This window comes from Bactrocera dorsalis, chromosome 4, assembly GCF_023373825.1.
Source record: "Bactrocera dorsalis isolate Fly_Bdor chromosome 4, ASM2337382v1, whole genome shotgun sequence".
In the NCBI taxonomy this organism is placed as follows: Eukaryota; Metazoa; Arthropoda; class Insecta; order Diptera; family Tephritidae; genus Bactrocera; species Bactrocera dorsalis.
Window position 1 is genome coordinate 42,234,208 of NC_064306.1, and position 27,822 is coordinate 42,262,029.

General features: G+C 35.3%; 2 protein-coding genes across 2 annotated transcripts; both read left to right on the plus strand.

Moving 5' to 3' along the window:
* The first annotated feature begins 1,356 nt into the window (after window positions 1–1,356).
* On the plus strand, window positions 1,357–10,215 carry LOC105224152 (calaxin). Its single transcript, XM_011202148.3, has 5 exons — window positions 1,357–1,492; window positions 6,390–6,753; window positions 9,242–9,365; window positions 9,506–9,865; window positions 10,020–10,215. Exons 1-5 carry the CDS (start codon window positions 1,489–1,491, stop codon window positions 10,137–10,139), a joined length of 972 nt encoding a protein of 323 aa, XP_011200450.2. The 5' UTR covers window positions 1,357–1,488; the 3' UTR covers window positions 10,140–10,215.
* Window positions 10,216–16,816: 6,601 nt separating this feature from the next.
* Window positions 16,817–27,793, plus strand: LOC105224134 (estradiol 17-beta-dehydrogenase 11). The gene is made up of 6 exons (XM_011202123.4): window positions 16,817–17,023; window positions 25,334–25,666; window positions 25,732–25,909; window positions 26,934–27,074; window positions 27,165–27,206; window positions 27,289–27,793. The coding sequence occupies exons 1-6, from the start codon at window positions 16,998–17,000 to the stop codon at window positions 27,547–27,549; spliced, it is 981 nt and encodes a 326-aa protein (XP_011200425.2). The 5' UTR covers window positions 16,817–16,997; the 3' UTR covers window positions 27,550–27,793.
* Window positions 27,794–27,822: the final 29 nt, after the last annotated feature.

A 27,822-nucleotide genomic window follows, 5' to 3' on the forward strand; every position in this document is an offset into this window, starting at 1 on the left:
CTGGCAAGCAAATGGAATGTAATCCTCTGCATTGTTCTAGTGGCGTGTGTGTTCGACGTGTTCAATTTTTCTAAACAAACAGGCAACCATTTGCTTGGAAAAGCTTCTTGCGCAAATAGCTGTTTTGGATTCAGCACATTTTGAAACACCCATACAGTCGACTGTTGTTTACTTTCGGGCATCCGGGTTTATGAATATAACCTCGACACTATCTGGCAATCTACAATCGCGCTCCAAAAATGAGCCGAAAATGAAAAAATCAAAATTCTCTGAAGGTCATATAGGTTAAGTTAGGTTAGATGGCAGATCGAAGTTCTTTGTGAAGTCATAGGAAAGAAAAATTCCTGTGTTCGAACTTATAAATTAGTAAAATGCTTAGTTACCAGTGCAAATATGCTCATGCATTTAATTTCTACTCCCGCCCGTTCGGTCTGAAGGTAGAGTTGAGTTGTTTAGCCCTCATCTTCTTCCATCTAGCTTTGCAAATGGCGTCTGATAAGATTCCCAACCTTACAGCATGGACGCCAATAACCCCTTACTAAGGGCAAACAGATCACTAGATCCCTTGAGAACGATCTTTGGCCTTTTTTAGACTGCACAGCCGGAGCAGCAGATCTACTACTATCTTAATGGCTGCAATAGTCAGGAATCCTCCACCAACCTTTCCCCCAAGCTTTGAACATTCCGTAAAGAAGCCGACTGACCCGCTCCTCCAATGACTTCTTCCCGCCATAACTGTCTCGTCAGTATACGAGCATTGAAGGAGCCACCGGAGACCGGTTTGGCGACTCCATAATCGAAGTGATCTGGCATGAAGTCAAAGTCTGTGAATTTGTCCGAGTGTTCAGATACGTGTTCTTTGGTGAACCCAGATTCTTTGAGTCTGATACCAGCTTTCGCAGCCATGCACCGATAAGAACTAGTAGCTACTGAATAAATTAATATTCGAAGATCACCAAACCAAATTCTGACTAAAAGCGGGTTGGTCCACAAGCTGGCAGATCTCTAAGTGTGATTAATGTTAACTGGTAAGAACATCATAAAATTTGGGCTGCATTTACAAGACTATTCATGCATTTGGCTTTCAGCACTTATTCAACTTGAGAGAACCATAGCTGAATAAAGCGCTGAATGCCAAAGCTACTGGAAAGTTTGTGTTTATTTACATACATATGTATATATACAATAAATATTTGTGAGAGACTAGTTAGTTGTGGAAACATTTTGTTTTGTCAATAACATAGCAGAGGCAGCGCAGGAACAACAACTATGCTCCATCATTGCATCGGTAGTCGCTTTAACGAAGCATATCGAGTAATGTGGAAAAATTTGTCCTACTTGCCAAAGTTAACATTACTTTTGCGAGCTGTTTTTGCATAAAATTTCCATGGAAACCGGAAAACTTTGTTTATTTTGCAACAAAAGTAGGTTTGCGCTTTGATGTAGTGGAATGTAGAGGAATTTTTGTGAAATATCGTATTACGAAAAATGGGTAAGTTTGGTGAAATTGTTAAAAAACTAATAGACAAGTTAATACTTTATGTATGCTAAAGTGACATCGGATTTTATACCAGAATTTTCTGCGAAATGATTATTATATTCCTGTGAATTATAGGTTATTTTAATGTGAGAAAAATTGAATTTATTTATTTTTTTTTTAATTGTTTAAGTGAACTAAGGAATTATTGTATGAATGTGAACTAAGGAATTTACCAAAAAAAAAAGTTCAATTCAACGCAAACAAGGTAACACATGAACTTCAAGTGCATGGAAGCAATAATTCCTTTCACAGGTCCATCTAAAAACAAATATATGTAAAACTATCCCACGGATAACTCGTTGCTTGCTTGCTAATGGCAACTATATTCTATAGTGCTTCGATCTGAGCAATTTGCTTGAAGATATTTTATCAAATAAGCCAGTTTTCCATACAAAGATTTCATTTAGGTAACCCGTTTGTATGACAGCTATATTCAATAGCGGTCCGATATCGACGGTACTGACAACTGATAAGCATTTTCTTGCGAAAAGAACTAGTGCAAAAGCAAAAGAAAGCAAAGGATATGTCAAATGAAGCACAGAAAGTGCATTTGTAGCGATTGTTCCTTGGCAAAGCGTAAAAAATTAAGAGTTGAGCAACATTCTGCTTCGATTCTCTTTTCATCACCACGATATGAATAAAACTATATAAAAACTTACAATGAACTTATCTGTCAAAGCAAATGTCGGAAGTAAAGTTAAGCAAAAGTTGTATATGAATCAGGCCTAAAGGTATTACTAGTGAATGCGTGGTTTCTGGTCATCTGCTTGAAAGAAAACTTCAATTTCAGTCTTTAAATTTGTATTATATTTTTCACACACATTTTCGTCAGAATCAGCATGCGTAGTTATTACTAAAAAAATAGTTTTCCATCCTTTCCGATAGACAAACCAAATACTATCTATTTGGTTCTTTAGTAAATGGAACGAAAGCTTACGGTAAATATATGGATTTGCATTTCCATACCATGCCAATAATAGTATGCAATAAAATCCTATTAATTAGTGATATATGTATACATAGTATATAATGGGTGAGGTTCTGTCTAATATAAAGAAAACCACTGAATCAATTTTAGTTTCTGTATGGCGATATTTTCAGTTAGTTACGCATTAATACAATTTAATTCAATATAACCAACTTCAATTCAATATTTTTTTCAATTAAAAAACCAAAATATTCTTCCAGTATTAGCAGAAACGTTCCTTATTTGTGTGTGACTGAATCACGTGGCGTATGAGTAACTTTTAATTAGTCCGAATAGTTGTTGATAAATCTGTAACGTATACGCCACAGCGTCACTGCTCATATTGGAACTAAATATTCATACATATGTATTTACAAAACACCATGAAAAAAAAAAATAAAAAAAAATTAAGTAAAAAATAATTTTACTTTTACTTTTAGGTTTGGTTAGGTTAAGCCACGCATAGACCATTTTGGTCCTTTGAAATACCAGATGAAGTTCAGTCGCTAAGTCCAAGAGGAGTAGTCATCCTTTAGTATGCCCGCGCTTGAAACGAATTTTAACAGGCTCTGATACCGCACTATCGATACCTCCTCCAGTGTATCATACCGTAGGGACCTTAGATGCTTACAGCGTAATCTTGCCAATCCGGAACAAGTATACAAGAGATGATCCATTCTTTCCCTGGTGCCTTGCTCTAGACAATTCTTGCAGTCTGCACCCTTCTGCGGGCATGTGTTACCACCAGACAGCATCTCGTTTTTGGGTGTTAGCCGTCGACCATCCTTGGCAGTCGCGTTCACTATTTTATTGCCCTATATGCCTTTGTGGCCTAACACCCAGTAGAAGTGAAGTTGCTTCCTTCTGACAACACTTTCCACTGCTGCTCTGCTTCCACTTCAGAACGATATGCGATACGAGGATACTGCCTTGATATCCGCTTGGCTACGTAGATTTTGACTCTGGAATTGCTGCAGGTGCATGAGAGGCCAGTTTCGCGGCTTTCACAATAGCAAAGACTGCAGCTTGAAATATACGGCAGTGGTCTGGCAACTTAAAAGGTTGCCTTATGCCTAACTCTGGACACCGCACCCGCTCCATCGTCCATTTTCGAGCCATAAGTGTAGATGTGCAGAGTGTTGCGCGTAGCTAACATATCTTTACGCCAGCCATCCTTTTCTAGGCTTACTTTGAACATTCCTTCCCTGTTGAATAGTGGAATCAGGTAGTCGGTGTTTGCCCAACCGCCATTCTATAGCCAGAATTCCGCCAGATTCTATATGTAAATACTCCTGCAGTCAGTAGTCGTCCCGCTGATTTTGCTGCGCAGCTATCAGCCAAGAGGTCTCTGGGTTACAGGTTTAGTACCAGTTCAAGAGCACCCGTTGGAGTTGTTCTTCAAGCTCCCGTTATGCACAGCTCAGCAGGTCTCTATACCCTTTCCATTGGCTTCGGGGAGATGGATTTCCGTACGCCTGTCAGCCATACTACTGCACAGTAGAGCAGAATTGGTACTTTTACTTTTAGTTTTGCGTATGAATTTCGATTTTATTAACCAAATGTTATCATAAAACCCATGTAACTGTAAACAATATTTCCGCACAATTTAATATCTACATATTTACTAATATAATATTTATTTCCTTCTACTTCATGTAGAAAATCAAATAAATTTATATGTAACAGTAATGAGTTACTTTCTCACACATTTTAGTTTAAATATAGCATACAATGTCTGTGATTGCACACACATACACAAATTTCACAGAAGTTTTCATATGATTTAATTAATTGTTAAAGTTCGCTAATTAATTCACACACTCCTGAGCCAATTTGACAAAACGCCATTTACCAAAACACAACACCACTTCCGATTGCTGTTCACACCGACTGTTGATAGCACAATTCTCCTTTGGCTGAAATTAGTCGCAGAAAAAACGGCAAATGAAAAAGTTTTACTGAACCTAGATTGTTATGCCTGCCACCAGGCGATGGTGTTAAGGCTGCAAGTGAAGTTTCGAAACTATGACAGCATGAAACCAAACACTTAAACGTATGAGCAAAGTGGTGCTAGTGAGTTTCATAAAAACTAAGTATTAGAATGTGTGTTACATATGTGTAAATATGTAAGGAGTAAACGCCCAGAAATTAGTTAAGTTTAGTGAAGGTGCTGCAAGGTAGTCTATGGTAGCTTGAGAGTGAATATGTGCATGTACAATAGATTGTTTCATAAGCTTCATTTTTAATGAATATAAAACATATTTATATAAAAACAGATTTTCGTTACAAATTTATGATTTCAAAAATGCTAAAATCATTAAAAATTAACTGAAAAAATATAAAAATTGTGCGGCAACTATTAAAAACTATTTCATTATATATTGGGTAGTCGAAAAAGTCTTTTCGTATTTTGTCAATATATATGTATATATCCGGTGCTACCAATCACATTGTGTCATACCATAGAGAGTTGGAAAGGTGAGATTTTAAGCTTCATTTAAGCGTTAATTCGGGGAAGTTGAAAAAAGTTACAGCTGTTCGAAAAAATTTGAAAATAATGTAGAAATTCTCTACATTTTTAAATTTTTGTTTAAAAAAGTGCAGTATGCCAAGCAAGACACTAATGAAATTTGTGAAGTTAACGGAGACGATGCTGTATCAGTTCGTGTACCATAATAAAAGTTCGCTCGCTTCCGTTCTGGAAATTTCGATTGACGCTGATGAAAGTTTTGCATTGATGGAAAAATGTCTCTAGTGGCAAAGCAAAAAGTGGTCGACACAAATGAAACTTCTTCTTCTTTATTGGCGTAGACACCGCTTACGCGATTATATCCAAAATGGAACATATTCGTTTATTTATTTATTTTTATAAATATAAAAAAATAAGTTGAAGTTTGATTAGAAGTACGAAAACTTTTTTCGACTACCCAATATATATCAGTATTTTTTTTGTTGTGAAAACGAATTACCCTAATAATAAAAGCATATGTCTGCAGAAAATTTACATTTCAAGGAATGGGTTTTTTGTACACAACAACATTGTTGGCAACCACACCGAAGGCATCATATGTGTTTGTGTACATACAAACAATCATATATACAAATACCTTCGTATGCATATGCTAAATGGTTTTTTTTTTTTTTCCTTTTTTGGTATGGAATCAACAAATTAATAGCATTATCCAAGCACTCGCAATGCATACTTTTAGGTGGCAGTTGGCCGTCTAGCTGTGAGAGCGCAGAGCTGCATATGGAATGCATTGAATACAAACATATGTCAACGGTTGGCGGAGAGGTGTGAGCGCACCAGTTAATAAAATCATTTACTTCTGCTGGCATTCAACAGTCACGCTATACAAATGTCTTCATACGGAGAATTAGCATGCTATTTGAAAGAGGAGCAAAGCGACTTCAAAGTAGCAGGCATATATTTAACCGTTAGGCAGACAGACAATGCACATACGAGTGTATGTAGGTATGAAGACGGACTGTGAGGCAGTTAGTATGTTGATTAGGCAGGAATTTGCAGGCTGACGAGACTCTGCCATAAAGGAAGTTAGATATCAATCATGCACAAATAGCGATACAATATGAAATTCGAAATATGCATACCCGTTGCATGCATGTGTTGTGGAGTGTGTGGTAAAGCCTGAGTTTTGGTTTTTATTGTAAACGATTTGTTGTCTGCTGTCTGCTGTCATTATTGCATGATTGACGCTCATTTTCTCGGTATTTGGTATTGTTGTTGTATATTTTTATGCGATTGTTACCTTTTTCTATTACTTGTTTTACTCATATTTTCACTTGCGACATAAGCATGTGCATAAATGTAGTCTTTGTAATATTTTTTATTGTCTCTTCTGTTGTTTTTCACTCCGGCAGTGGTAACGAAAACAGCTTCAGGTGTGAAGGTGGCAGCTGGAGGTGGCAATGGTGGTGCCACTGGCAATGGCAACTGCAACAGCAACGGTGCGGCACGACGCACACAAACCGCTGAGCCACAAGCGGCGGCTAAGGAAAAGTCAGGCGTCTCGGCGGGCAAGGAGAAGTCAGCATTGCTTACCAGCAAATGTATACTGAGGACCATCACCGCGTTTCTGGCGAGCAACAAACGCAACTCCTACAATGCACAAATGCGCGCCAAACAGACAAATAGACGACGTCGCCAGCGCAAGATGGACGAGTTGAGCGGCAAAATTAATCCGAAATTGTTGGAGAATTTGCGAAAAAAGACAAAGTTCACCAAGTGAGTGCAAGTGCATAATTATTATTGTATAACGGTTGTTTTTTTAAGAGAAGTTATGGTGTATAATGAATAAAAACACAATTTTTTTGTCTTTATTACCAGGAAGTGAAACGGCTTGAGTGCTACATGTCGTATGAGTAACTTTAAATTAGTGCAATTAGTAGTGAAGAAGTAACGTATACGCCTCGTCGACACGGATATACAGCCATAATTATTATTTTGTTTATAATAAGGCAATAAAAGTATTTCAATTGAAAACTTAAAATGTCTGTATAAGCAAGTGGAAAAAATTGAGCAAAGGGAATTTTGCCAGATTTTTTATATTTTTTTAGTATAAGAATTTTTTATGCTTTGTTTTTTTTTTTATTAAGAATGGCGCGCGGAAAACAAGTAACAGTTGCAGAAAAAAAATTTAAGTATAACAAGATGAGTGGTTGTCGCGAAATGTCCAGACGTATCAAAAGATCTGCATGAGTCGTAGACAATTTTATTAAATTGGGTTATTGCTATGGAAACGAACGAACGAGCATAAAGGACCCCACTGATCGGAGATTTTAAAATAAAGAATGAGAAAGTGTTATTTTTTCAGAAAAAAAAATAATTTACGACAAATAATGAAAAGCTAAATTATCTCCCAAGAAAAATCCAATAAGACGAAACTTTGGAGGCTTAAATTATAGAAAAACATCTGCCTTTTGCTTGATTTCTACCAAAACAGACTCGGAGTATTATGTGTAGTTGTTGTATCAAGTTTTGATAACTTTCGCCGAAAGTTTTGTCAATCTTAATTATTCATTTTCAGCAGGATAACACAGTTACATATACATGGGTCGCAGAAAACTAAAGAACTTTCGATATACGTATATTTCCAACCTCGAGTGGCGAACTCTAAGCTCTGTTTTAATTCCAGTAAAAATATTGGATAATAATATACAAGTCTTCAGCTGTGATCCTCCTCTTTAAAGATGTTAGATAATTAAGGGGCTGCATAACATTGAACGGCCTATGAACATTCTCTCATAAGCTCCATGACGCGACGTCTAGAATAAGTTATAACCAACTGAAAGTTTAAAATAAAACTTCCCTCTTATTTAATTACCGTACACTGATCAAATAGAGGTACTTTTTTAAATAGCATTTTTTTAACAGATCACGCTGTTATGTTATTTTTTTTTTTAGTATTGTTTGGCATTGCATCACGGAAAGACTTACGTCTTAACAACGTTTACAAATCGTTCAACTTTATTACGACAATTCATGTTCTGTAAAGAATGTGTTCTCGTTCGCTTTGCTCAACTTATGGCCACCATAATTGGCCTCTTGAGCGTACTTGAAAAGTTCGAAAAAGGTCCGACGTTTTCGAGCCAAATTTAGTTCAAATGGGCCTAATCATTTCTGGTTTAATGGGTATGCAAACAAGCAAAATTGCGGCATTTGGGACAAAGAGCAACCTGAAGAGATTCAAGATCTGCCATTTCATCCAGAAAAAAATACGGTTTGGAAGGGTTTGTGGGCTAGTGAAAGCATCACTCAATACTTCTTCAAAAATGGTGCCACTTCCCACACAACACACAATCAATGGATTTATTGACAGAACACTTGGCTGAGCAGATTTTTTCACGTTTCGGGCCGGTCGATTGACCACCAAGATCGTGTGATATCACACCGTTAGACTTTTTCCTATAAGGATATGTAACGCCTAAATTCTATACAAACAATCCCGCTTCGATTGAGACCTTGGAGCAAAACATCACGCTTGTCATCGCCAGTTACCATTCAGAATGCTTGAACGAGTCATCGAATACTTGACTTAACGGATGGACCATCTGATACGTAGCCGCGGCCAAGATTTGAAAAACATAATGTTCAAAAAATAAATGCTGAAGAATATTTTTTCGAATTATAATAAACATTCACCATTGAATTTAAAGTTTCTGTGTTTTTTCTTTAAAAAAGTAAAGAACCTTGAAATGGATCTACCTTTAAGTATTTAAAAAAACGGGAAAGAATGTGTTGTTTTTAGAATTATTTCGCATGATTTAATACCCCTCAATTAGGTTTTTATAATATTATATAACTTAAAATCGAAATATAACCTTGGAGACAAAATACTTTGAGATGTTACCTTTTTCTATTTGACTTGAACATGAAATATAGTCAGACCTAAAATGAGCATCCATATCGCGGATTGTATTATCATTATTTTTTACTATTTATACATTTTTTAATAATTCTTTTCAAGCTCAGCTATATATATGATAAATGATTCCTTATAATTGAAAGACTTTGCTTTAAATTGAAGATACATAGCGTATGAGCAACTTTTGTACGAATTTTCAACCAAAAAACCTTCGATAGACTTCATTGAAACTAATCTGATTTAAGATTTTACCTACAAATATTTTGATAAATCTCTATTACATTTTTTTTTTAATTTTGATTACTTTTTATTAAAATTTTATTATATTTTTTATTTAATTATTTTCAGAGCTGAGGTCGACGCTTTGTGTCGAATCTATCGCAAACTCATATCAAATTGTCAATATTCAGCAAAAGCATTAGCCACTGGTAGCTCCAGTGCGGCAATAGTAAAACCGCATGCAACAGTGGAGGTAAAAATGTGCACAAAATGATTAGAAATATTAAAAAAAAATAATTTAATGCATCGAATTTTTTAAATTTTAAATTCAATAATTACAGTAAATATACTTTATTTTATGTATTCCCATATACTTATTCTCAACACCCACAGGGCATTGATCGCGTTGTGTTCCGCGAACTGCTGCACAGCACATTCGATATTGTAACAGAAGAAATTCTCATGGAGCGCATTTTTTCTTGTTGGGATCGTGCTCACGAGGGCCTACCATTACGTTTGGAGGGTTGGTTAACTGGCTTGTCGATATTCTTACGTGGCTCATTAGCCGAGCGCGCACACTTTTGCTTTCGCGTCTATGATTTGAATAGCGATGGGTTCATTACGAAGGACGAGATGTTTACACTATTGCGTAATTGTCTTATCAAACAACCACAGGATGAAGATCCCGATGAGGGTGTTAAGGATTTGGTAGAGATTGTGTTGAAAAAATTCGATTTGGACAAGGATGGCAAGGTAATTTGTATTAAAAATAATTAATACTATCAATTTATTAAAAAAAATTATAATGTTTTTTATATATTCCATTTTTTGTTTGTGATTAAAGTTTGTTTCGAAATATATTTAAATCAAATTATACAAAAAATTATAATAGTTTTATGGTTTTTAGGTTTCAATAGAGGATTTTATGGGCACTCTTGAGGCCGAACCCTTGCTGTTGCAAGCCTTTGGACAATGCTTACCATCTGAGACGGCCACTGTTTCATTTTTTTCAACATTACAAATATAAATTTCCAGTTCTATTATATTAATCAAGTTTAAATATATACAAATATTTAATAATATAAGAAGAAATGTAAACGAAACTATTAGCTGAGACTATTACTAGGGTTAGAGAAGGTAGAAAATGCTAGAGTATAGAATAATAACTCATTCAGAATGTTAGAACTTTTTGTGAAACTTGTTTTATTGGAGAAGCAAATAAGAAAAAACTTCGGTGGTTATATGTATATAACTGATAAAATACCCTTCACAAATACAATGTATTGATCAGATCTTCGGAGATTGCATTATTGCCAAATTTCCTGAAGATATCTCGTAAAATACAAAAATATTCTATTGATTGATTCCGATCAGTTCGAACGGCTGCTATAAGCAATAGTGGTCTGATCTCAGCGGTTCCGATCGATATCTCGGAAACTGAGTGACTAGTTTGCGTATGTACTGACAAACGGACATGCTTAAATCGACTAAGTTCATTATGCTGATGCTTTACACATATATATTTTATAGATTCTGGGGCATTTGCTTCTGAGTCCTACAAAATTCGTAGCAAATTTAATATACTTTATGCAGGGTATAAAAAGAGAACAATAAGGTGAAAAGCCAGGTCCACTCTGTAAGAAAAATGTGTATGGTCTTTCCGTTTGTTTCTGGTGTTAAATGGACGTAATATAACCACGTGATCGCAGGTTGGAAACTCAAGAAAGGGGTGCCCACTTCTTTTTTGACCAGTAGGACAGCCTTAGTTTTTTACGTGGTTGAACACTAGTCCACTTTTTCGACTGCTCCTTGGTGTCTAGTGTGTTCTAATAGATTCCTGTTCCGTCGGTGGTCACAGAGATTCTATCGGACTGTGTTGAAACGTTGCGACAACTTTCTATCCACCAATATTTCATGCATAATATGACTAACGTGGACTTTGGATATGCCTGCTGCCGCGGCTATGTGGTGCACTTTCAATAGACGGTCTGTTAATAGAAACTCTATGTGATATGATAAGGACTCGATCTAAAGCTTCCGTTGGCAATTTTTTTTGTAAATTTTTGAGGTTCATCCAGTTCTAATCACTCCACGAATTCGCTCTGCTACGGGGAATCAATTAAGGCACAGCGTTATCCTCTGTTGAGATACAGCCCTAATGACCTCAGAACTGTCTTAACAAGCTTCAGAAGGCCATACAATTTTAGAAATTCGCCTACTTGCTTTCACTTCATCACAGCTCAAGCAGTCTGCAGGTTTTTTTCTATAGCTTAGGTTAGACTAGGTGAAAAGAAATCTTAACAAAACAGAGAAAAACCAGTTCAGTTCAGACTATGTAGGTTGTTTTTTATATTTTGGCATTTTCCAACATTTATGATGTTATAAACAGTCAAAACGAAATTTCAAATATTCATCTCTGTCAAAACTTGGAATTAAATTACAAGCATTTTAGCGCAATTATTTTTTTTTTTTTGACTTTCGACGTGGCAACAGTGCTTCAAACAATTCAAAAATATAAAATAAATATAATAAGCAACCTACGTATTTATCATCAAATCGAAAATACAGGGTTTTCCAATAACACTGATACGATCACTTTTCAAAATACACACACAAACTGTTAAGGAAACTCAAATGTAGTGTTAAATGACAACTTTTTGGAGGCCCTTCAATATCACAATTTCGTACAATAATCGAATCTCCAAACTTTTCTCGCAATTATTTGTTTATTTCACGTGCTGTGGGGTGCGTATTCCCGTCTTGTTGGAACCAGATGTTGTCAAGATCAACTTTTTCCAATAGCGGCCATAAAGAGGGGGTTATCATCGATCTATGCCGCTCTAGATTGACAGTAATGGTTACACCAGCATCATTTCGAATGAAGAACGAACCGATAAATCCAAAAACCCAAAAATCACACCAAATTGTCAATTTAGATGAATGTAATGGTTGTTCATGAATAATTTGTGGATTTTCTTCGCACCAGAATCAAAAATTTAAAAAAAAAAATTAAAAAATTTAATTGAAAATTTAAAAATTATTTTTACTTTATGATGCAAATTTCCGAGCTTCAGAAATATCGAACAAGTCCTTCCCTTGCGTATCACTTACAATGCAAATTGTAGAATATTATATCTCAGAGAAGTTTTCATTGCTATTGTTAACAAAAAAATTCGTTAAATTTGAGCCTACTTTAAACAACCAAACTGCCAGACGCCAAAAAGGTCGCCAGTAGCCAAAAGGTTCACCTGTGTCATCAACAGTTATGCATACTCATTCAGCCCCGATGAAAGGCGACATTGTTGCATGCGTCATGCAAGGTAATAAGCTTGTGTTTCAGCGGGGCCAGCCGCAACACACACCAACAGCAGTATAAATATTCAACTAGTTATTGCTACATGTGAACAAAGTGGCGCACTCAACGGAGATCAACAGTTCGCAGATCAACACGTCAGGGTGTGCGGTACAAACACGCCGACACACTTACTATATACTTTACAGACATATACATTTGTATATGTAATTTATGTAAGAATATGAGCACAACAAAGCGGCAAGCATGAATTATTTGTTTTTATCTCTTTTTTTATGGCTTTATTAAAATGTGAATGTAAATGGAAATTGAAATTATTGCCACTTCGCGCATATAGTACACGGTGCCAGTGGGCACGTGCACCTGCAGATATGTAAATATACTTGTACAGATACATATACATATGTAAATGTATAACTTTTTTTGTTTATATGTATCTTTGTGAATCAAATGTTGCAAGTTCACGCCCCTATTGCCAGTTCTGAAATATTCAGAACAACTTATCATACCTCAAATATCATACCTTAAATATTGTTTTGCATACTTAGGCCGATTAATATACACACACCCACCCATCCATCTGATCATTTGTGACAACAAATTGGTGCACTTCAACATTCTCGAGGCGCTTGTAAGCAGAGCTTGAGGTGTCGCCGGCGATTGTGAAAGTAAACTTTATGTCATAGTTTCACTGCCTTATTGTTATTGTTGTTTTTGTTCTTCCTGATCATCATCATTTTCATCAAAACAATCAAAATAAGCGTCACATCAATTTGTTTCGGAATTAATTTCGCCGGTACATGTGTGCATGTGTACCTAGAATGAGCAACGAAAGGGACTTTGAACGCTTGGATTACTGGCCAATTGTTTTTTCTCCAACAACAACAAACGAAAAAGTTATAAAATAAAAACAAAGAAGAAAACCGAATGATTTGTTGCTGCATCAAACCAGATTCAATTTACAAACAAAATAAGGCACGAACAACGTATCAGTTATCATATATTTACATATGTATATGTATGACTTATATGTTTATTTGTGCACTTGTGTGTAACGTGTGCGGTAAACTATTTATATTGCTTGCTATTAAATGGTGATGCAGGTCGTTTACTGTTATTAAAAAGTGGTTATGGTGTTCACCATTCAATTTTGTCACTCAAATTCTATGGAATATAGGCGCTCACCAGAGCGTATTAGTGCATGACTAACAATCTGTTGGTTGTATGTTCGAAGCGCAGAAAACATATCGTTAGATAATGTTTATTTATGCTTTTTGGAAGATATTCTAGTATAGAAATAAACTATAACTATTCAAGAATATGTCTACAAGAGGATATTATCCAATTATTATTATTTTCGGTGATATTCGGGTTCGGATGGAAATAAATGAACAAAAGACTTTACGCAAAACTTTAAACGCGTTTTTCTCGAAACTGTAGTATTCAAAACGATACCCACGATGCTCTATTGAACCGTTTTATCTGAAATTTTTAAAAAGTCTTCCTTATAGACTTGTCTATCCATATCACAAAACTTATATTTTTACTATTTTTAAAAAAATTGGAAACAGTAAAAAGAAGCTGTGCAATTTTTTTAGGCAGTCTCAATTTCGCGAAAAATTGTTTTTACAAGTTTTCTGTAAAACCAGACATTGCGACATTATTCAAGAAAAATTTTTGTTTAGTTTTAGATTGGTAGGAAGGTTGACATTGTGAGTATCTATCGGAACTTATCAGTGACAAGTCTTGAAATAGACCCTTGAGAAAAGGATCGACAAACACCACCAGTTCGTCGATTTAAAAGCTGCTTTTAATAGCACGAAAAGGAGATGCTTTTATGCCGAGCTGTCTGAATACGAGATGTCGGAATACGGCTGGCTAAACTGACATTTAATAATAGGAAAAGCTCCGTAAGGATCAGGAAGCATCTTTCCGAGCCGTTCGATACCAAATGAGGTTTCAGATAAGGCGACTCCCTATCGAGCGGCTTTTTCAATCTACTGCTAGAGAGAATAATTCGAGCTGAATGTACATAGAAAGTACAATTTTTTATAAGAATGAACAGCTACTGGCGATCACCGATGATATTGATCTCAATATCCGCTCATCTTTAGACTGGATAATAAAGCAAAGCAAATGGATCTGGCAGTGAACGAGGGTAAGAAGAAATATCTCCTGTCATCAAACAAACAGTCGTCGCACTCGCGACTAGGCTCCCACGTCACTGTCGTAGTTAATTTCTTCTATCTTATAACCAATATTAACAGAAATATCAACCTCGAAATCCAACGCAGAATAACTCTTGCCAACAAGTGCTACTTCAGACTAAGTAGGCATTTGAGAAGTAAAGTCCTCTCTCGACGAACAAAGACCAAACTCTACAAATTCCTCATGATTCAGAGGCATGGACGATGACAACAACTGATGAGTCAACGTTACGAGTTTTCGAGAGAAAAGTTCTGCGGAAGATTTATGGTCTTTTGCGCATTGGCAACGGCAAATACTGTAGTCGATGCAATGATGACCTGAATGAGATATACGACGAAATTGGCATAGTTCAGCGAATCAAAAGACAATGGCTAGGTCATGTCATCCGAGTGGATTAAAAAAATTCAGCTCCGAAAATATTCGACGCAGTACTCGCCGGGGAAAGAAAAGAAAGACATCCACTCTGTTGGAAAGAGCAAGTGGAGAAGGACCTGGCTTCGCTCCAATTGGCGCCACATTGCGAAGAGAAGAAACGACTGGCGCGCTCTAGTGAACTCGGCTATAACTGCGTAAGCGGTGTCTAAGCCAATACAGAACAAGAAGATTTCGAGAAAATTTGCCAGATAATGTAGTTTATTTTTTTATCTTATGTATGGATACTTTTTCCAAAGAAAGTTCTCCGGCAACATTAACACCATATTGAATAAATATTCTTCTTAATACAATTTTGTGATTAAAATAGTTTTATTTTCAGCATAATTTTATAGTCTCATACTATTTTAGAAACTTATGGCACTTATTCGTGTCTTAGCACGATTTCACTCGGAGAACATTATTCCATCAGTGTAAAACTTTCTCAGTGTAAATCGAAATTTGCAGCACGGAAACGAGCGAGCCATTGTTGTGCTATATGAACTGATACAGCATCGTCTCCGTAAATTTCACAAATTTTATTGGTGGCTTGCGTAGCATTCTTCCCTTTTTTATTCAAAAATTTCAAAATAAAGCGAATTCTTCATTGTTTTCACTCATTTTTGAACATTTGTAACTTTTTTTCAACTTCCCCGAATTCTTTTTTTTTTGGTTAAATGAAGCTTACCTTTCCAACACTATATGGTATGTCACAAAGTGACTGAAGATATACGATTGGAACAACATCCATTGACAAAATGCGAAAAGACTTTTTCGACTACCCTTTGAGACTTACATATGTCTTTCTTGTCTACTTTTCTGTTGAGTGATCTTAAAGATGTGTAAAACATGTCTTCTCTTTTTTGCGTGCGTGCTTTATAGTTCGTCTCCGCAGTTATGTAAATACATTGTTCCCATAGAATTATCGCTCTTTGGAACCATTTCAAAATTGGTGATAATCCTCAAAAAGCTCCTACAGTGGCATGATCGTTTGTATACAAAGTACAATTTTACTAATGAGTCATCAAGAATGAAGCATCCAAAAAAATATTGATTATATTTCAAATATTTGAATAATATTTCAAATATTTGTTGACAAAGTGCACTGCAAGTTACTAGCGTCCACAAATACACAGTTCGCAACTCTTATCTCTGCGCCTACGTGTCTTTCCGATCGTCTATCAATACATTAGGTACTTCTTTGCCAACCGGCGAAAACATTTCAGCATATAATTTTACTTATTTATACATTTATGTGAAAAAATAGAAATAATTCATATACCGTTACACATATACATACACTCATCTGTTGTAGCCCTATCGGTTTGTTGCCGGCTTTATCAGCAACTAATAAACTTGTGCGTTCCGATTAGAAAACACCGCCTTGACAAAAAGCTAAAAGTAGAGTATCGCCTATGCGCGCTAAATAGTACACAAATATATACATAACTGTATGTACATACATACATATGTGTGTGCGCACATAAAACATTTAAATTTTAAATAGTTTTTGCTTTGTTTCTCTGACAGTGCGCGCAACACGCCGGCAGCGCTGCCTCGTCTACACTCACACACAGAAATATATAAATGTTTATAGCGCCAATGTGCTGGCCAGCAATGCGTAATGTCTGACTTATTCTAACTACACGCCGACAGTGAGTTATGTGATTGTAGAACGACGCGACAGCCACGCCGACAGCGCTGCGAGCGGCCGCTGCCCGAGCGCAACTGAACTGTATATATATAGATAAATATGTGGCGTTTGTGGCTTTAATTTGGTGTGTGTGAGCGGTGCGCGCATTTCTAGATTTTCAGTTGGAATTCTGAATCGGCCGGTTACGGTTTATTGTTGCTCTGATCTAGCGAAAGTGCAAACAAATAAGAAGGACACGTGGTATCTTATAATCCTTGACGTTCGAACTATAATTTGTGATTACAATTTGTGCATTTAAAATGGTGCAGCCGTCGAATTCTGTGAGGTGAGTGAGTGTATGTTTGATGTTATGTGGAATAGTGTCCAGGGCGTATGAGTGTTATTAACGCCAGTGACCGGTGTTCGAGTGGTATGAGCAATTGTATACGAAACTATAATGTAAATACTAATAACTTGAGAATCCAAACAGTTGCAAATTGTGTCTAATGGCGTGAATAATAAATTATTATTTCAAAATACACAAATATGTATGTATGTGTGGGTGTGCCGTGGAGTGCTTAAAATTAGATCAAGTATATTTATACTCCCGCAACATGTTGCAACAGAGTCTAATAGTTTTGTTCACCCAACAGTTGTTTGTATTTTAGGCGATACCAATCGAGATAGGTATGGAGTTATGTATATATAAATGATCAGGTTGACGAGACGAGTTTAATTGCGAGTGAAATCAAGAGATCACAGTAGCAAAGGACATCTGTAGGATAAACATTTTGTAAAAGTGGGCGTGGCCCCATCGCATAAATGGCTTAATATATATATTTGCGTAACCCTTTTGGATAAATGGACGTAACTTACTGAGGAGAAGATCTGCTGGAACTTTTTTTATACATTGTGGAAATTGATAAAATCAGATGATAACCACGCCTACTCCCCATATAACGATAACCTTGTTCCTACAGTCTCTTCCATCCAGTGTCAATAGGAATTTTGTGTACTTCCGATCCACCGTTTTGCACATTACTTTATTAAGTTTATGGATGTTATTCGCACACCATTCTTGGCAATCTCGTCCACTATTTCGTTGCCCTCGATGCCCAGTAGAAGTGAAGTTGCTTACGTTTCGCAACACTTTCCACTGCTGCTCTGCTTTCCAAAATATTTCTGGCCTTGATTGCTGTTTGGCTGTCTACATAGACGTTCACTCTGGCATTGTCTTGCAGATGCATTAGAGGCCAGCTGCGCTGCTATCGTAATAGCAAAGACCTAAGACCTAAGGAAATATACTTCAGTGGTCCGGCAGCTTAAATGGTTACCTTATGCCTAACTCTGGACAGTATATTCCCGCACCAACTCTATTCTCCATTTTCGAGCCATTAGTATAGATGTAGCTAACATACTTTTACGCCAATCATGATTTCCTATGTTTACCAAGGTGATATAAAAATAGAACGATGACTGTGGCACCGCCCACCTTTAGGTGAAATTTTATATCTTAGGAACTACTTGACTATTATACTCTCCGAAATTGGGTAAAATCCGAAGACCTTCACGCCAACTTCTCATAGAACAATCTTTTAATTTCAGTCTGATTATTTCATTTACAGTATTCAAATCAAATATCAATGAAGTTTTCAGAATAAAACTTTGTACAAATAGCGCTCCCAAAGAATTACATTTAACGTCCAAAAAATTTCGAAATCATAACATAACTCTTCATAGGCCCAGACAGCAATTCATCTTGCTGATTTTTATGCAATATCATATCCAATAAAAAAGAAAAAGAAGATATCAGCCAATATGTGAGATCTAGTTTTGAAATTCCGGTAACATATTTTTGTGATGATAGCATGCTTTTTAGCCAAAAATTAGTAAAATGGTGTCAATATTTCCCAAAAATATACCTAAAATAAGTATTTTCTAACATGCTGTTGACTTTATACTGCTTCTATCGGCCAATGTGTAGTAATCTTAATGAAATTAAGAAAGTACCACTTTCTAATAACAATTTATCTCCTTGCTAAATATGAATAAAATTAGGGCAATACTTCCTCTAGTCTCCATAAACCTAATATTCAGATCCTCAAACATCCGCTTGACTTTATATCTTACATTTTTATCAATCTAGCCATCGAGAGTTAACCGATATTTTAAAAAATTATGAAAGAACCTTTGAACTACATATGCACGCAAGCTTAAAAAGGCTTTGTGTTCCTAAATCCTACCAGTTTATTATATTGATTACTTGCAATCAAGAGTTAAATAACTTTTCAGATAATCAGTCAGATTAGCATTATATAGACGCTTAGCCTGAATTAGTGTTTTTTATTAGGCTCAAAGTTGAAATCGACAAATAACTTCAAATTATCTACTCCACCCTGTCATAAATTACATTTCGTTCAGTTCCTTTGTTTCAATTCTTAAAAACACTATCACTACTGATAAGAGCAAAAAGGGAAAGCTTATTATATGAGAGTAAAAAAAACATAATAAATGAATACCTAGGATAGTAAAAAAAAAATATATATACTGTGAGAAAAAAGCACCCGGAAATTTTCATTAAATTCCACGGGTAAATAATATTTCTAAGAAATGTATTTTGCTAAGTGGTAGGTATGTTCTTAATGGATAAAAATATTGAATAAATAATTTCTTTCAGATTCTGTATTTCTAACCAAATTTCGTGTGCGAACTCGTTGCGAATATGGGAAAATGTTTATGTTTATTCAGTTTTATCAAGAACACAAGCCTACAAGCGGTACAAAGCCTTCAAAGGCGGTCGAAGGATCGTTGAATACTCGTTCTAGACGACCCTCGATCTCTTCAATTGATGAAAATATTAAACAAGTGAAGAATATGGTGCTTGATCGTCAGACAAATGTTAGAGAGATGGCAAGAGAGCTTGACATCTATCGCGAGTTCGTTTTGATTTTGGTGGATATTCGGTATGCAAACCAAGCCAAATCCGCTCAAAACTCAAGGTAATACTCATTGTTTTTTTACGATATTCGTGGTTTGTTGTATCATGAATTTGTTCCGGAGAGACAGACGGTCAATCAGAATTTATATTTGGCCATATTGAGGCGTTTGCGTGAGAACATTCGTCAAAAACGGTCGGAATTGTGGAAGGACAAGATTTTACACGATAAAAATGCACCATCACATCGAGCCACGATTGTGATCGAATTTAAAGCCAAATGAATACCATCGATCAACCACCGTATTCACCGGGTTTGGCTCTGTGTGATTTTTTCTTGTTCCCCAAACTGAAATTTCCGCACCGTGAAGCCCGTTTTCAGTCGATCGAAGAGATAAAACAAAATTCACTGAGGGAGTTGAAGGTCATCCTTAAAAGTGAAAAGTGATTCGAGGACTAGAAAAATCGTTGGCATAAGTGTATTACATCTAAAAGGATAAAATAAATATTGATGAATTATTAAAAATTTTGCATTTTATTTACAATATCGGGGTACTTTTTTGTCACAATGTAGATAGATGTATAATACATATATACAAACTAAGAGTGTACATATACATACAATTTATTTCAAATTAACTATTACTCATTATAACAGAGCTATTATTTAGTATTACACATGGAGTAGAATTCCAGTAATAACGACCCTATCAGTGCTGATATGAATACCTTATCGCTAATAATTGTTTTCATACGAGAATATATATAGGGAAATGCATTTCTGAGTTCAGAAGTCGTGACATTTGAGAGATTTTGACGGGAGGTGCACAGTTTCTTATCAGTTACAGCGAGTTGATTTTTGATATCTGTTTGGTGCTGGAATAGAATGTATGAAGTGCTCCATTGCTATAAAAATGTGAGCAATTAGACCGAAAGAGCTTATAGGGGTACAAAATACTCAACTAAAATAAATTGTGTATACCACTGAACACTTTATTATGTAATCTATATTCACTTAATATTTTTGCGACAAGCTTTCAGTAGATATTGCTATGATCTAATAATTGTGTAATAATTATCGAAGTATTTATTGCGTTATACATATACGGATGTACGTACTTATGGCACATATGTATAACTTATTTGTATGTACTTCTAAGTAATTATAAATCGATAACTTGTAATTAGATCCACGCATAGCCTTCACTTGCCGGGTCCAATGGCTACAATTGCTTACATATATAAGTATGTACATGTGGCTTTAGTTCAAGTTCAATGCGATTTTAGCGCGAAATTACAGTTATCTAACAAAGCACTAATCACTAGCATTGACATTGGAAACCCCTTCCCTTTTAGCATACAGTTTCCAATTACCCATTATTACTTTTATCACTTTTATTTTATAACTAATAATACGAAACGAAATTGTTGCTGCTTGATGAACCGGAGCAGTAGCAGCAACAGTTGTATGTGATATACGTTTGTATGTGCAGTACGCAGGCGCAAACTGGCATGCATAAATGCACATACGATTATACTTATACATACACATACTTATATACTTGTATGTTTTCCAGTCGAAATTATTGTTAATAAAGCTATTATATTTAATATATGTCTGTAAATATATTTATTCAAATTACAAATATTCTTGCTAAACACAGTTGCTTGATTTGTAGCAACATTACTGTTTTCAAGTCCACTCAGTTTAATAGAAGTTGAAACAATAGTACTTCAGCTCAATCCAACTCTTTTTTGGTAATACAAACTTCAACTATTGTCAGTCGAAGTTTCATTGGTGTTGCCAACCTAAAAAATGTAGATTTGGCTAATTAAACAGCTGAAAATTTAATTTTTAATTAATTAATTTTTTAAATTTAGTTATTTCTTATGAAAAGGTGAATAATTATTAATGGGTTACTTGGGTTTCCTCGAGTAAAAAATTGCCTTCTTTCAAAATTCTTTTCTCATATAAAAATGAAATATTTTATCAGAATTTTTTATTGTCACAAACATACTACACTATTAGTAATGAAAGTCTGAAATTTTTTGGGGAAAGAAATTGTAAAATCCGCCATTAAGACGCCTTTTCCGGTGACTCCTCAGAAAAAAGATGCGCCCGCGTTGGCAGGATAACTTCTTACAGAATCATATAAAATGAAAAAAAATACGTGTTTTAATTAAAACCCTTACTTAGAACTTGGACGAAGGAGTTCCCGAGACATCTTGCCAACCGACCTTAAAAACACAGTTTCGAAAAAACGCGAGGCTATTACTCGGATCGTCATGAAAATTTAAGACAATATTTTTGAGGTGTCGTAAAATTTAATACGATAATAAAAACATTTTCGAAGGCGCGATAGCGAATAACGTTAAAAATGTTCTCTTCAAATTGGAAACAAATATCTTCAAAACTCTTTCTTTGAAAGTGGAAACTGTTTTAAAAAGCACCATTCTGAGAAAAAAGCGTTTAACGATTGAAGTTGCAGTGTTGTCCACTCTGTTTCCTTTCTACAAGAAACGCTGTAGCGACCGTAATAATTTGAGCTTCGATTTCAAAATATGAAAGAATGTTTATTACAGTGTATTTTATCCGATAATGCATAAAAAAGGTTCTTCAAAATTTTCGCATTAAGACGATCTTAAGCTTTGGAATCACACTTCTGAGATAAAGCGATCATTCATACACTTCACTGAAAAATATTGTCAGTCCGGTTAGATTTTACGATGCTTTTGAAAGAGAGTCCTCCTAATCGCATATATATTTATTTGATACAAATTTAAATGAGAGCGTACAAGAATCACAATTCCAGTCCAATATTTTTTTACTGAGATTCTCTATTACATTATGTAGTTGAAAACATATTTCCAAGTTATCTAGTTCGTTAGCAAGACCTCAATCTGCCAAAGTATCAAAGCGACATGCCCAATACAGATGTGAAATTGTGACGTTTACAATGACTAAAGTTGGTTTACTAACATTTTTCAAACACAAATTATTTCTACTATGTTTTCATATTGGGACAGTTAGCCTTAACATCAGTCAGTGTTAGGTTGAACATACAAACACAACTAACTAAAAAGCGTTCAATTTATCTTTAGGGTTATATGGTAAGTACACGACATAAGCTACAAATGTATGTATGTTCAAAAATAATTATTATATAATTTTTCATATTTTGCTGCTGCTTTAAATGAGTCAGTCGCGTGCTCAATGAACCGCACCACTTGGTACCTTCATGCGCTTGCGCGGCAATTTTGAAGTGAAACAAGTTAATTGACTCGATTTAATAACGAAAGCCAAAGGTTAACAGTAAATGATTCCGTGTGTGATTAAAAGATATAAGTCTAGAATTAAAGAAAGGTTGTCAGTTTTACTACAACAATAATAAAGCTGTTAAATCTTAAATGACAAGCTACATGTAAATATTATGAGTGTTTAAAATTTAATTGCTTTTAAAAGTTTTTTTTTTTTGTAAGTCACTAAGCAAAGTCCTTGATTTTTTATAAAATTGTAAAATGAGGAAAAAGTGGTTTAATAAAAATTATTACTACTTTTATTTTATTGTTTTTAAACAATTATAAATACATATGTGCATTCACTGATCTAAGAAGTGGATTTTTGATAAGTAGACTTGCTTAAATAACCAGAAATTAAATTGGTGATGATTCTGAGATAATAAAAAATAATTTAATAATTAAATATATTTTGCCGGCTAAGCTCATAAGCCTCTAGCAGTTATGTATCATATAAGCCGCAAGCTTCAAACTTCCTACTTCCTCTGGCAATACTTACAGACGCAAAGCGGATAAACTGACGCTTAGTTGCTAAACACTAGTCTATCTCGTATTAAAGATAAACAAGAGTAGTTGGCAAATAATAACAAACAAATATTTATTTACAGCATTTAATAACAAAATTCAATGAGAAATGGGATTACTTTGTATAGTCACATTTATTGTAAAACAAAAACAGTTTTCACAGGCTTTTAATGCGATTAACGATTAATGTTCATTTCCTAATATACTTTATGCTAAAACTCATTTGCTTTAGTTACGTTAGGTTAGAAAAGATGCAGTCCATTTGTCATATACAACTATAATATATATAGTATATTGTGTAGTAAACTCAAGCGGATTATATAATGTTCAAAAGGCTAGCCAACGTGTTGAAAAACCAAATGCAGAGACACAACTTGTGTTACAACCTAAAAAAACTACTTTTGGGAACTTATAGAAATTATAAAAAAAAATTAAAATGATATAGTGAGGAAGAGCTAAGTTCGGGTGAAACCAAAAATTTTATCCATTTTAGGCACAAAAATACTCATAACAGATGAGCAAAACACGCTCTCTCATTTTCATTTCACTCACATATAGGCCGATATATGCGGTATGAAGTCATCAAAGTTCGAAAATCTTTATATGTATTAGGTATATGGGGGCTCAGAGAAGTATTAACCCGATTCAACTCATTTTTGACATATAGATATGCCAGTGCCAGGGAAGATTATCCCAAAATTTCAATTATATAAATATATCTCACACATTGACCGATAACAGTCGATCAAAAGTCGACTGTAGGGACTAGAGTCCATATCATATCGGTACTCAACCGTTTGAACAGTTTTTGCTGGATTTGGACAATTTTCGTGCAAAGTTGTATACCATTATATACCGTTATATTGATTGGTTCTCAATTTATGCACTCGAAGAAAATAATCAGATGGAATTTAAAATTGCTTTGAATTTATATCGCCAATTTTCGCACTGTGGCATAGAGATGTGTAAAGAATGTCACGAACTAAACTTTGTCAAAATCGGTTGGTCGAAGCTCAAGATATGTGTTTTCACCTAAAAGTGGGCGGCTCCACGCCCATCGTCCAATTTTGATCGCGGTTTTTTAACTAAGTGAAGGGTTTGGCCACTCCCACTTTTTCTAAATTTTTTACCCACAGATGCCCCTTGCTACTGCCATTTCCTGTGCCAAATTAGATTTTTACGACAAAATTTAGTGTTTAGTTATGGCACTATAAAGGTTTATAGGTCTGAAGACAAAATATTTATAGTTTTCGAACTACTTCTAATATCTACTGCTGCAGGGGCCTTAACCGTGGGTAAAATCCAAAAAAATGCTTTCTAGAATATATTGTCTGAACATACGGTAGAAAAAAATTAAAAGTTGACAAAATGGCAGCATTTAGAAAAAAAATTTGCGAAGAATTTTAATTTTTTATATCAGATCAAAAACTGGTTATTGAATGCACAACTTTTGATAATAAGCGCGTTATTTTTCTAATACAAAAGTCAACAGTAAAAAACAAAACTGCTACTGATATATGTACTACGCGCTATATATCAATCAAAGTCTGCAGGAAGCTCTGTGGAGGTTACACTGGCATAGTTAAAAAATATCAAACACTCTTGCTACTATATTAATGAACAGGAATTATTTTAACTAAAATTTGCAATTTCGAAGCACAACCGATAACCCTGTTTTCTGTTTTAAGTTAATACATTGTCTCCTATGTTAATTGACAACTAATATGTGGCTGATCAAAGTCAGCTTAATGCCATAAAGACTTTATTATTTACTTAATGGTTACTATTATTTACATTTTCACTTTTCAAACACATTTCTATTATGTATCTTAATTACTTAAACACATTAATTGCATACAAAGTTATTACAGTAAATCGTTTTCTTTCTCCTCTCCGCAGCGCCAATAGCGCCGGCAGCACTAACAGCAATAACAATAAAAACAACATTGATATTTACAATATAGTCACCTTGGTGTTAGATATAGCACTGCTGATATTCAAGTTCTGGGTTGCGATAATCGAGTCGATAGTTAAGACATTTGTGCCACAAGAAGTCGATGTCAAAGGTCAAACTGTACTGATCACCGGCACCGGACATGGCATTGGCAAGGAGCTCGCGCTGCAGTACAGCGCACTTGGCGCTAAGCTCATCTGCTGGGATGTGAATGAGGAAGCAAATCAGCAGACAGTCAAGGACATCAAAGCTTACGGTGGGGAGGCGTACGCTTATACGTGAGTTTAGATTTGTTTACATTTAAAATGCCTTTATTTAGATGTAAATGTCTTCCTTTTTAAAGATGCGATGTTACGAAACGTGATGCGATCAACGCCTTGGCTGAGAAGGTCAAGAAAGAGCATGGCTTTATCAATATTATTGTAAATAATGCTGGTATTATGCCCTGTCATCCAATTCTTGAACACACCGAAACTGAGATTAGAACTATGTACGAAATTAATGTGCTGGCGCATTTCTGGGTAAGTAAATATATAAGAGTATCTACCATATAAAAAAATTAAAGTGGAAAAAATAGTCTCCAAAAATTGCAACTGTTCTTAAAAACGAATTTAAAACGATTTTTAAGTTTTTCTTCCGACCAACTTTCTTTAATTTAAGAAATTGAAATTTGCTGCAGCCGAGATTGTCTAAAGACCTATCAATTTTTGATAAATGTAGAAGTTTGAGTTCATCCAGATCCCATAGTAAATATATTCCGAATATATCAGTTTCATGAGCAAACTCAGCCGTTTCGTTTGCAAGTTAGACATCTAGTCGGTTTGCTGTATACTCTTGAATATCCCGGGGTACTGTTCAGTGTTAAGCAAGTGTCTCTAAAGGTGCGTTCTACGAAAGTGTCGTTGGATTGATAATATTGTCGAGTAGATGGCATAAATCAGTTGTGTTCTTTTTGCTCTGCAGCCTCACCAGCTTCTTGCCTTTTGCATGGACCCGTAAGGGTGGTCTTTGTGTATGAATTTGACTGATTTCTTAGGATATTGCCTACAACGTTCCTATCTTTCCTTCTGAATAATGTATATTCGTCATAAAGGTAAAGATCCTTTAGAACAAAGGTTCGAAAAAGTTCCAAACTTTCGCCGAGTATTTTTCAAGATCAGAAAAAACGATCACTGCGTTTTTTATATGTAGTTCGACAGCTTACAGAGTAAAAGAGAGAGTTCGATTATCGCCATGCTGTTTGTAGACCAGCTTTCAATTGTAGTAAAAATAAAGATGATTTAATTCAAGCTAAGTCGCGGCTTCTCATAAACAAACCATTGCTCCGTTAAGGCTTAAAGCATGTTGAAACTTCCACAAATATGCATAATATGAAAGTGACTCCGTCCGTAGCCACCGCCGTTCTCACAACGGTCGGGACTTCCGACCAAGAACATTCAACTCGGATGCCCTCAACCTCAGAAATATTCAGTCCTACAAGAACTTCGTAAAAAATTTATAAATTTATAAATTTATATAAATATAAATTTTTACTTTTTCTTTCAGATCATTCAAGCCTTTCTCCCAGATATGTTGGCCCGCAACGAAGGTCACTTTGTCGCTTTGTCATCGTGCGCTGGTCTCTTCGGGCTGCCAAACTTGGTGCCTTATTGTGGTACAAAATTCGCTGTGCGCGGTCTAATGGAGGTAAGTAGCAGAAGATAAGCCATCAACGGGCTTATTTCGCCAAAGAATAACAGCTTCTAAACCACGCTTTTAATTTTGAACTCCTTTCAGGCGCTGAGCGAAGAATTGCGACACAAGAACCCACAGAATAATGTGAGTATTCAATTTTCTCTTCACAATTGATTTATTTTTTTTTTATGTTTTACAAACTGTCTTTCTCCATTAATGTTTTTAGATTAAATTTACCACCATCTATCCATACATGGTCGATACCGGTCTCTGCAAGCGTCCACGCTACCGCTTCCCCAGCCTCTTTAAACTGGTCAAGCCCACAGACGCGGCAGCGAGCATTATTCGCGCACAACGCACCAGCCTAGAGCACGCCAGTATTCCACGTGATTATTTGTATTTGGAGAAAATTAGACGTTTGCTGCCACGTAATGCTATGCGTTTAATTGATAGCTTCCTCGATGTGGGTGTAGACTCAGATAAATGAAGGAGTGTGTTGGAAAATGTATAAGTGATAAGCGATTTTTCATAAAAAAAAGTGTAAAGTTAAGCCGCATTTATATGCCATTTTGTCTTTTTTCATAAAATACCAAAAATATAGACCTTTAAGTAACGCTGTATTTCGTATATATATACCATAATTATATACATCTATACATAATTTTTTTTTTACATTTGTAAATTGTATTCGAGTGCTGAGAGAAAAATAAAACAATAATTCTTTCGTAAAATTGTATTTATTTTTTTGTGGCAGCAGTGG